This window comes from Heterodontus francisci, chromosome 12 (assembly GCF_036365525.1).
Source record: "Heterodontus francisci isolate sHetFra1 chromosome 12, sHetFra1.hap1, whole genome shotgun sequence".
Classification (NCBI taxonomy): Eukaryota; Metazoa; Chordata; class Chondrichthyes; order Heterodontiformes; family Heterodontidae; genus Heterodontus; species Heterodontus francisci.
Window position 1 is genome coordinate 93,556,939 of NC_090382.1, and position 12,189 is coordinate 93,569,127.

The window sequence follows — 12,189 nt, forward strand, 5'->3', positions numbered from 1 at the left end:
AAACTCCACACAGGCAGTACCCAGAATCGAACCCGGGTCCCTGGAGCTGTGAGACTGCAGTGCTAACCACTGCGCCACTGTGCCGCCCACACAAACACTGTCACCAACCTCTGCAATAGTGACACCCCCTCTTTAAAAGGATTGGCACGGAAAGGGTCAGATCAGATCTCCAGCACTCAAATTTAACTTTCTCTCCTTCCATCTAGATGGCAAATCTTTGCTATTGACTACAAATGTCAGAAGCAAAAATGCCCCTTTAATCAACATCATCGTTGAATGGGACAAAATGAAGAGAGAAACTGCGAGAACACCAAAACATTCGGCAGAGTATCCTCTGACAAGGAGAGATCTTGCTAGTTAGGATTGCTCACTAATTAGACAGGCTTGAAAATCTTTTGCAATCAATTTAACTGTGGTTACTATAAAAATGTTCTTCTGATTAACATTAATTAGCATAGTGTATGGAGTCTTAAGTTAATATATACTGAACGTTCGTATGATTCAGTATGCAAAGTTGGTCAGCAACATTTCCATGTTGCAATATGTCTGATATATGGTGATATTACATACTATGTATATACACACAGACAGGAGCACAATTTGGATGATCGACTGTCTAATGAGTATTCAACTTTACTCAGGGAAAAGTATGACCTATAATCAAATTGAAATAAAATGAACAATGCACAGGAATTTTACTGTTCAGCCTCATTAAATTCATACCCTCAAGGGGAACTGGATGCCATTGCTGGTCAGAACTTTTGTTCTTTCACCTCCGGGGTCAGGGTCAAATCAACATTCCAAAATTAAATTTAGGTTGTGTTAATCTCAACCCATTTTCCAGTCAGCATGAGTTCATAGCAGAACTGTCCATAATGTGGCACTTAAATGTATTGCTTCCCTCAGAGGGTCTGTGGGGATTGAAAGAGTAGGCAACTGTAATGTTGCGGAGGAAGTTATAGTCTTCATCTAACTATGCTGCTCCTCATCCTAGACTATGTGTGCAGAAAAGGTGGAAATTATAATTATATCGCACTGAAGGTTGAGGGAGAAAGTGGAGTTTACAATAAATTGTGTAGTTGGCAAAAAGTATTAATAATTTAACTAAAGTAAACAGTTAAAAAGTTATATCGTTAGCAGGACTGAATAAAGTAAATGCAGACGCAAAATGGTTCCTGATTTCAAAATACCTCTTACTTAGTGGTAGTTTGCCTAGGTCGAGTTGACAATATGCACTCATTACATTTTAGCAGTAAATCAGTGTAAGACACAAATATTTTCCAAGTTTGCTGAAAGTTTACTGACAATATTTAATTTATTTGTGGCTTTTTAATATAGTTTCCTCAGAATCAGCTACAAGTCTACTACAGCTGTTTGCATTAATGCATTTATTATTATATTGTGTTGCTTATACATTTTTTTACAACTACTTACTTGACTGGAATGTAACTGCAAGGCACTAATTCCAGTAATACCGCCCAATTTTCATCACTCCACCACTGGGGATCATGCTTTTAGCTGCTTCAGCCCTAAGTTTTGGAATTCCCTGCCTAAAGCTCTAGATCTCTCTCTCCTCCTTGAAGACACTCCTTAAAAACCACCTCTTCAACCAAGCGTTTGGTCACTTGTCCCAGTATCTCCTTATGCGGCTCAGCACCAAATCTTGTCTGATAATGCTCCTGTGAAGCTGCCTTAAGATGCTTTACAATGCTGAAGGTGCTGTACGAATGTAAGTTGTTATATTACTGTATTATTTTGAGTAGAAATGGTTCGACGGTATGTTGGAGCTGTTAATTCTGGGAGCCAATTTCACAGCACTGGCAACAGTACAGGAGCAACTTTGCTTGAAAGTCACAGACACAAGTTTCATTTCTGGTTGTGGACCTTCCCCAATGGAATATCTGTGCCTCTCAGTTGGTAGCACTCTCACCTCTAAATCACAACATCCCAGGTTCAAGTTACACTCCAGGGCTTGAGCACAAAAATCAAGGCCAACACTCCAGTGCAGTACTGAGGGAGCACTGTACAGTCGGAGGTGCCGTCTTTCGTATGAGATGTTAAACCGAGGGCCCTATCTGCTTGCTCAGATGGATGTGAAAGATCCCATGGCACTATTTTGAAGAAGAGCAGGGGAGTTATCCCCGGTGTCCTGGGCAATATTTATCCCTCAATCAATATTGCAAAAACAAAGATTATCTGGTCATTATCATATTGCTGTTTGTGGGAGTTTGCTTTGCACAAATTGGCTGCTCTGTTTCCTGCATTACAACAGTTCCTACCCTTCAAAAGTACTCTATTGGCTGTAAAGCACTTTGAGATATGCAGCTATTGTGAAAGTTGCTATATAAATGCAAGTATTTCTTTCTTCTTATCTGTAGAAGCAAATGGAAAGCCACAATGCTGAACCGCATGGGCAGGACTGAAGATTCATTTACTTCCAATTGCTTAAAGTTAAAATAATTGTTCTCACCATCGCAAATGATTTTTCACCATATTTGTCATGTTGATCTGTTTGAAAATGAAGGGCTGTTCCTATTGATATGGGTTTTCACATATAGCCATTTATAATGTCATTGCAAGAGATGTCATGTTAACCTGTAATGTCAAGTTCCATGTTTTTAATTTTCACTGCAAACTGCGCTTGCTTGCTTTCCTTGTGCTACCTATGCACTGCTTCTCGATAACTTTCTCAACCTTCCTCCTCCAGTCATTCTCATTTTCCTTCCTATTCCATTTTCCATCTTTGAATGAGACAGTTCCACATCCTCTGACTGCATCTTCATTTTATGCCATTTATTGGAGCCAGTTCAAGGCATCATTGGACAACCCCTGGATTCAGTATGACAGTTTCTCCCTCTCCCCACTCCAGCTTGTCCCTCACGCCTCTTGGCTGAAAAATATCATGTGACATGGTGAAATTTAGAAGTTTTTTTTAAATTAAAAGGTAATTTCCTTCATTTTTCCAGTTCCCCACTTTACTCTGCCTCTGCTGGTGACAATGGCCTGGATTTAACCCTACAGCCTCCCCCCCCCCCCACCCCCAAGGACGTCAGAGAGTCACCAGCTTTTAACAGGCGGCTTTTCTTGGTCCTGGCCACCCGATCAGCCATGGGTAAAATCTCTGTGGAGGTGGGTGGAGGTCCTTAAATGGCCATTAAGTGGCCACTTAAGGGCCTTGATTGGCCCGGGTGGGCAGGCCATTTTTCGCCACCACCGCCCTGCGTAATGTGGTGACGGAGGCGGAGGCGGGAGCGGGTCGGGAAGGGCCCCCAGAGTCTCCTGCTCCATTTTACGCCCACCACCCGCCACCTTCTCACTCTTTGGGGGGGGTGGGGGGCATAAAATTCAGCCCAATATTTCAGTATGGAGTATGGTTTCACAGGCACCAGCATATCGCTGGTAGCTCACTGAAGAGGCTGTTGGTCATGGGTAAGCCGTCCTTATGGTTCAATAAATAGGAATAAGGGTGAGAAAACACCAGTCATGCATGCGAGCTTGTTCTGCCAGGGTAACACTTTACCACAGCATTACATTATTTGATGTGTTCACCCAATGAGCTCTTGGAAAGACTTCCATATGGTAATCTTCAGCGCCACTGCGTTATGATGACTCAACAAATCAAAACCTACTTTAAATACATCAGATTCAGAAATTCTTACAGGCTTTTAGGGGTTTGCTTTCTACACTTCCTTTTTTTCATGAGAACACAAAATCAGTGTTTTATCTTGCATGATTTTAATTTGCTATCATTTTAGGTCGGGTGGGGGGAATGTTGAATTTACTGTGAACTAATTTTCTTTTTAACAATGCATGCAGCCTAATAATGGAGAATGTCAATGTCTCACTTGAAATGAAAATTGTGAATTACTATATGTTAAGATTCACACTAATAGAAATTAGCACATCTGCTGAAACTATCTGTACTTTCAACATTAGCAAGAAGAATTTTACGAAAAGACTGCTTGCAGAAATGATTATTCTAGATTTGAATTAATAATTAGATCCACTGCAATATTTATTACATCTAGATAACTACATGATGCTTGTATGAAGTATGTACTTTACCCTCAGAAGTCAATGTGTTGTGACAGCAGTCCCCAAATCTTTTACATGGATTCATAGGTTAAAGTTGCACTAAAGCTAGCTGTGAGTTGTGTTGATGCATGTGGAGGGCATAATGTCTTCATACAGCACATATTCACAAGCAAAATTTTACGTATTGACAACATTAACATCTTCAGTATAATCAGCTTGGGTTGGGCAGTTATAATGCCACTTTCACACCAAGTGAAAGTGGTTTTGGATGTGCATCGATGCAAAAGTGGCAATGTAATGCAACAGTCAAGTTAGCTCTATAATTCAAGTGCACTAGAGAGAAACATAATGTCACGTAGGTAGTCTCACCATCAACTGAACTCCAGTCCTGTGAATCTACATTTTAAAATGGCCAAGAAATCCACTGGGTTTTTTGGAAGATTTATAACTTTATATTTTTCAATGTTTCAATGTTACGAGAAGTTGTATTCTCATTCACACTCGTCAAACGTTAAAAGTTAGCATGCACACACACATCTACATTCTAGATAAGCAGTTGGGAGTATAGCTTAGGCCTGCTCACTGTACATCAAGCTCCTTAGGTACTGAGATTGGTAGCCATTGCATAATTGCAATCGTAGACTTGCAGTGCAGGAGTGACGTGGGAATTATATGTTGAATGCAGAGACAGAACGCAGAGAACAGTGTGTACCATCTGCAAGATGCACTGCAGCAATGCAGCAAGGTTCCTTTGACAGCACTTTCCAAGCCCGCAACCTCTACCACCTAGAAGGACAAGGGCAGCAGATGCATGGGAACACCACCAGTGGCAAGTTCCCCTCCAAGCCACACACCATCCTGACTTGGAAATTTATCTCTGTTCCTTCACTGGCGTGGAATCAAAATCCTGGAACTCCCTTTCTAACAGCACTGTTATTGTACCTACCCCACACGGACTGCAGTGGTTCAAGAAGGCGGCTCACCACCACCTTCTCAAGGGCAATTATGGATGGGCAATAAATGCTGTCCTAGCTAGAGACGCCCACATCCCATGAACGAATAAAAAAAACAGAAGAACAAATGGATAAACAAGAAACAGAGCACAAGAGAGTCAGCATAAAGAAAAAGCCTGAAAGACATAGAGACCAAGATACACACATACTGAGAAATATACATGCAATGCAATTTAATGTCCTTGAAAGTTAGTGTACAAGTATGTCATCATTTTAATACACTTCTTTTAAAACAAGTGCATTAAGTGTTTGGACATTAACATTGAAGACATCTAATTTACTGGCAGCAGGGATAGAAAGAGAATTAGAGACACAAAACTGGAAAGGAGATGAGGAGGAAACCTCTCAAATTATATAAAGAACTGTTACATCCATCAGTAATGCATTAACACCAGCTGCCTAGACTGCAGATACACTGAAAACAGAGGTAGAACCCAATGGATCATAAAATGAATTTCACTGTCACGTAGGACAATATCAAGGGGGTAATAAATGACTAAGAATGAAAAGTAAACTTTATTTTGTAAGTGAGAAAAACAAAAGAAAATTGCATCAAGTCCCATTCACACAACTGCTGTTTCTTCTAACCATCACCCTTAAAAAGCAGTCATTTTTGCTTCTCCATAGTCTGCCAACATCATAATGTTTGAATTTGCAACTGTTCTGTCAGTGGAAGCTGTAACCAGTATTTCCAAGTAAGCAATATAGCTGGTAAAATTTTCTGACTTGTCAGCCACTTCCTCAGTAAAATCTGCATTAAAACTTGTTTCATTCTGTAGTGCCAGAAGACAAATGTATGAATGAAACTGTAGGTAAATTGCGAGTTATCCAGATTTTTTACATAGGAAAAATATAGATTACCACTTGAAGCTAGTAGTAGTTAAGGGTACAGTAATTTTTTGTCAGGAGTAATATCATGGAATATATGTATTCTGAAGTGTGGCACTAGTATAATTAGAAGTGATAAGAAGTCTTTGTGTCACCATTATAATCATAATTAGTAGTTTTATTCATCCAGATTGATTTGTTTTGAAGCCGCCGTATGTTTTCCTTCACACATAAAAGTTGATTTGAATGACATTGTTATGAGACATACACTTGTTAACTTATTAAGATGTTTTCAATTAAGAATAACCTTAAAATATGTTCTGAACATTTTCAAATAGACAGTATTGCCTAAATAAAGAGATCAGAACATTCTTAGTATCAATATAAAAGGTTTTCCCTACTACTCTTGATAATGATGCTCCTCTACTCCAGCAGGATAAAAAACATCATCACTTTTGACATGTTCAGAATCACCCAATACTGTAATCACTGTAATTTCAGATATTAGGTAAATCTTTGTCATCAAACAAAAACATGAGATGTCACCATTTTGATCATGACACCAGAGGCTTGAATTTTCTATTCCTTGTGCTTTTGTGCATGAAAACAGAGAGACTGTGAGCTCAGTCAAAATTGTCACAAACGAGATATTTAAAACAAGTTTCTTACAAGTTGTAACTGTAAATCTAGATCCATAGAAAACCCTGTTCCCTTAATTCTACCTCAGAATGTTTGGTATTTGACATATTGATCGTGTTGGGTACAAACTTCACCACTTTCTTAAAGTTACCAGGGAGATTGAACATTCCGAATAGTTTGAGAGTCAAATGGGAAAAAAACTAACTCCCTCTAATTTATTCTTCCTTCTTCTCCTAAATTTAAATGTAAATGAATAATTTAACTGTAACAAGTTTGGTGAAGCAGGGACTTGTAAACTGACATGAGAGGCATTTAACAGACTTGTACCAAGCAGAGAAGCCAGTGAATCCGATGGGAGGCCGTTCTTTAAATCAATTAAACTAATTGAAGAATTTAAAGGAACAGGATGTCAGTTGGGAAGTCTTTGAGGATTTTTAATGCTTTAAACTTACTACTTCCTTACAAAAGCAGCTGGATTTCTCTCTCTTGCCTAAACGTTTCTTTAAACATCTGTGTGGTCTGAAACTGTTTTTTTTATTTGTAAGGACGGCACAAAAGGGAGAGCCGTTCATAAGCAGCTCCACTGGTGTATTCTTACCCTTAATTTGCGAGGCAATTGGAAAAACAAATCCTGCATAATTGAAATTGGGCGCTGACACCCCAGTACGAGGTTAGGAAAGGAAAGCAAAGACATCAACAGCACGGAACAAGACGACTTCAAATTGCAAACAGCGCTTGCAGCTTTCCGTGATAACGCGGCACAACACGCAACTGGCTGTTACCACCCAGCAAAGGCAAACAGGCTCAATATGGTATTAGCTTGCAGAAAAGGACAGGAATTTACACTTACAGTAAAACTACATTTTTTTGAATGAGCTGCCGAAATTCGAAGGATTTTATTTAAAAAAAACGGAATGGCTGGGCAGAGTTAAATGATCCTTGCTTAATACCGTCAGTATACTGTAGTCAGTCGGTAAAAAGCCCCCTCCCATAGTCCGGAACTGGGATACAGATAACACTGGGTAAATATAACACTCAGCTCTGGATATGAGAGAATACAAGTGGCAAAATGGGAAGACGGCCAGAAAGAGCTCGAGTTTCTTATTCAACTTTTTGGAGGAACGAAGAGCCAACAAACACTGTCCTCGAACTCTCCTTATCTTTTCCAATCCCCCTTAAATCTACAATAAAATGAGGCAGTGAGCACTATTAATCACGGCATGGTTCCTAGAATTAATATTAATATTTTTAAAGTGAGCAACCCTTCGAATATTGTAATAGCCAACAGTTTGCCTTGCAGCCTGAGCGAGTGAATGAATCTGGAACTGATGAATGGATGGTCCATGGGCTGATGGATGGATGAGATTCCCAGCTCGCACCTACCTGTCTCCGCCGGGAACTTCTTGGGCTTGGCCGTGTTGGAGAGCAGCATGTCCGGGGCTTGGAGCTCGAGTGCCTCCCCCTCCGACCGCAAGGAGACCAAGATGATGATGGAGGAGAGCGGCCACAAACTGGCAGCTCTCGCCAGGTCTCCCGAAGGCAGTGGGTTGGATACAAGTCCGGGGCTCTGACCTCGCTCCTCTAGACTGGGAGAGGTGAAGGGGGTGGGGGAATAAACGAGAGCGAGAGAGAGGGAAGGGAGGAATGAAATGAAAGATAGGGAAGGAGGAAGGAAATGAAAGGGGAAGGGAAGGGAATGAAGGAGGGAAGGGAATGAAGGAGGGAAGGAAATGGAGAGAGAATGAAGGAAGGAAATGAGAGAGAGACGCGAGTGAGAGAAAGGGGAGAAGCTGGGTGAGTAGATGCAGAGGGGTTGGAGAAAGGCGGGTTCCGACCCTTTACCGTCCCCGGCTACAAGGCAGCGCGATGCTGGAGTTTAGCGGAGGCTGGGACATGACCGGAGCCGGCTTTCGAGCACTCCAACTCGGGCTCTAGCAACCCGGAGAAAGAAGGCAGGAAAATAAATGGAGAAAGGGGGGGCGGGGGGGGGGGGGGGAGGCACAGAAACCCGAATGTCACAGCTTCAAAAAAAAATTGTGGAGAGAGCCAAACGTCAGAGGAGAGAGGTGCTTTAGCCCAGCCTCGGCTTCTCTTTTATCTCGGGGAACAGGAGGAGGGAGGGTCTGAGAGCAGAAATAAGTAGCAACACTGCGGAGGGAGAAAATAAATAAGTCGGAGGGTTTGGATAACTTGAGAAATAGATTGAAATAAGAACGCAGGACTGGGGCTGGATTAAAGCCCTCCTCTGCTCTCTGTCAGAAACCTGCAGCCGCTGATGTCTGCACTGGTGATTCCATGACAACTGACGGCTGCGAGCCAGACAGGTGTAAATTCAGCAGATGTCACCCACCCCCCCCCCCCCCCCCCGCCTCTTTCCCCTCCCTACCAGCACCATCAAGCTCCCCTCACCCTCTCTGGTACCGTCACCCTCGCCACAAACAGCCCAGCACTTGCCGGCACTGTGCCCCCGGCTCCCTCACACATACACGCACAGCAGCCCAGACAGGGCAAAGTACAGCAACGTTTGATCTACTGCTCACCCTCTCTCCACCACCTTTAACACTCTCAACTCTGCCTCTCTCCGCCACGACCATATTAATCTCATCCGCCGTGTAATAATGATACAAACTCAACACTTTACATCGCCTCAGCGCCACACAGAGATAGAGGTGTGTGTGTGTGCGTGTGTATATGTGTGTTTTTGCCTTCCTGGCAACGATGCTCTTGTGACAGTGAGCGAGGGGAAAGAGTCAATCTCTTTCTTTCTCTCACACACACACAGACACTCGTACAGCCACCAAAGCTCAAAGGCTCAACTGCTCCCAGGAGCGATTAATCTTCTATTCCTAATTAGATATTTGCTAATTAGCATCTGACGTGTGAAGGAGAAACATTTTTTGGTGCTGAAACATGCCGGGAGCTAAGGCTTCAGTACTGTCTTGTATCTTTGTGGAATATCTAGGCTAGGTCTGGATCCACTCCACTGTTAACAGGAGAGCTTTTCACTGTACTTACAAGCTTTCGCTTTCCCTTCCCAAAGGTCCTTTCTTTTTACAGTTAACCATGAGATGAAACATCTCAGGTTTATGTCAGTTATAGTAAATTGAAAGCCTTTAAATTCCCTCTAAAAATGTCCCTCCTCCCAAAATCCTTGACCTGAAGTTAAGAACGAACCATTGTATTCCTTAAAACAAACAAAAAGTTCTCCCAACATCTGTTATGAAAAATATGGAAATTTGCCCAATTGCAGCAAATTATAGGAAAGCAGGATTAGTGCAATCGCATCCATAGCTTTCCATCTCCCCTCTCTCCCACACCCCGCTATTTCGAGGATTCCGAGGAGTTACAAAATAATCTGCAGCAACAAAGGTGTAAGAGTACTCAACAGCACATTTCCTGGTAATGATGTCTACTGCAAAAAGAAATTAGTATCTTCAGAATGGCTGGCATTGCAATCATTTTTATTATTTTCTTTCTTCCTTCGAATATCTGCATCACACATATTCCCCAGGTGACAGAATAGACTGGAGACCTGTTCCTGGATCTCGGCCAACGCTGTTGTTAGCCACTATTATGTGCGCAAAATTAATTTGTGTTACTAGCTGCCTGATTTTTGCCCCTCACTGCGGAGAAGTGCTTAGAAGATGCTCATTGTCTCTTGATGGTGGCATAAGTGAGATTGGCCACTCACCATGTTGGAGAATCACAAGTATAAACCAATGTTCTAAAATAGACAACTTTTACTCCCACTTACACAACAACAACAAATACAGACTAGTGTAGGGAACTGACAGCTTTAAACAGACATGCATGTTTAGACCAGATAGTGCATTCTTTCCATGCCAGAAAAGATTAGTTTCTATTCTGTTGTTATATAGAGAGTTGAAGTAAAATCTATCAGCAATTAAACTTACATTACATTCTCTTTGCTCCATTCTCGTACTTTCCTACCAATAATACTGATTGTATTTTAAAGCGGCATTTGTTCTATAATTCAATTCCTCCCTAACCTGAAAGGAAGGAGCTACAATGACCATTCCTGTGAAAATATCATTGTTCATCACATAATCCATTTTTCGGCATGGGAGATTGACTGAGTCCCTGATGGGCAGAAATATAAAAGCTTAGAGGTCAGCAGTACAGACCACACATTGCAAAGATCACTCCTTGTTCCAAGACCTTAAGTATCTTCAAAACAGAAGTGAGTAAATCCCAGCCCAATCTTATATGTTTGCTTACCTAGCTCCACCTAATTGCAGCAAAAATAGTTATCAGATATATACAATTTTAACTGAATAAGAGGTATTTGGGAGTGATTACAAAACACTAATCTAAGCAATGGGTTCAGATGAACCCATAAACCTTGTGAGACAAATCCTGTGCACTTTCTAGTTCTCACCAGACACTCCCTCAAAATGAAACTGTAAGTTTAAAGTAATTCATTAGATTTGACAGAGGAATGATAAATTTACAGCAATTACATTATTGTTACATTGGGCATCATCAGGTATCGCCTAGAGGCCATTGGTATCTGCCAAGACACTCACTGCTGACAAAACTACAGCCAAACAAAATAGAGCAATCTTATCAACATCATAGTATATAATAAGAGACACCCTAGAGTACTTTCAAAGTTGTCATTTCATTTGTGGGCCCAGCTGACTAATAACTGCATTTTCTCTCACAGGTTAAAGTGTTACTTGAACCTCCAAGTAAAAGTATTTGCTTTCCACCAGTCCCTGGTATTCATTATTCTCTATATCTTTGGATATAGAATGTATTACCTTATGATAATCAACTCCAGATTATCAACAAGCTTGCAAAGATTGCATTGTAATGAGCTTGCAAAGATTGCATTGTAATGACTAATCCTTCAATGAGCATCTTGGCCAATGAAGTCCACTATGGTACCTGTTGCCAAAAATATGCACTCAACAGCCCCACAGTATAATGGGGAGGTGGGAACAATTTCCAGAGTACAATAAAGATCTCAAGGGGCCTGATAAAATTATTATAGCAAGTGGTTATAATCCACTTGAGCTTTGCTCTTGGGATTTATAAACTCATGTTAACCCCTCAATAAATTTCATTCTTTATGATTATTCCCTGGTTTTTGATTTTTATCGACATGATAAATTTTCTGATAATCATCTGTGGATTATTCCTCTATATAGTCAGAAATTATATCACGATCAATAGCCATTCATGTAAACCTCATCAATGCGTTGAGAATATGGAGTGCCCTGACTATAATTGCCAGTGGAAAATATGGCTGAAGTGTAACCCACCCAGGTAAAATCATGGGATTGAATCAAATATTAAAAGATATTAAAAGTTGTCACTTTGGAGAGATTTCATTGCATAATTGCAACACAGAAACCAATAAAGGACCTTTGCAAGTTAACTTTAATTGTTTATTAAGTTTTCTTCAGAATATTGCTTTACTGCCATGTCCAGGTTATTCGTTAACCCTTTCAATATCTAATATACTTAGACTGCTAACTAATACAAGACTTGAACTTGGGCTGTGTGATTATCAGGTAACGAAACTTAACACTTCTGTATAAAGTTCCTTTGTCTCCTATTTTAACAGAGATATTTATGTTATATTATCTGTTATAATAGTGCATAAAATACACTTGTATGAATGAGCATTCATATGGTAATAATCAGT

The 12,189-nt window shown here is 40.8% G+C and overlaps 1 protein-coding gene across 16 annotated transcripts in view; it reads right to left on the reverse strand.

The window, feature by feature from the left end:
- The window catches only part of LOC137375999 (teneurin-2-like), an 812,476-nt gene that overhangs the window by 561,330 nt on the left and 238,957 nt on the right, over positions 1 to 12,189 (reverse strand). For 2 of the 16 annotated variants that reach the window (XM_068043884.1, XM_068043883.1), the window contains exon 1: positions 7,899 to 8,403. The exons of the other annotated variants lie outside the window; for them this stretch is intronic. In XM_068043884.1, the coding sequence (XP_067899985.1) occupies positions 7,899 to 7,947 (49 nt within the window). In that variant the 5' untranslated portion in view covers positions 7,948 to 8,403. Of the gene's footprint in view, positions 1 to 7,898; positions 8,404 to 12,189 lie in introns of those variants that run through there. 16 annotated transcript variants of the gene reach the window in all.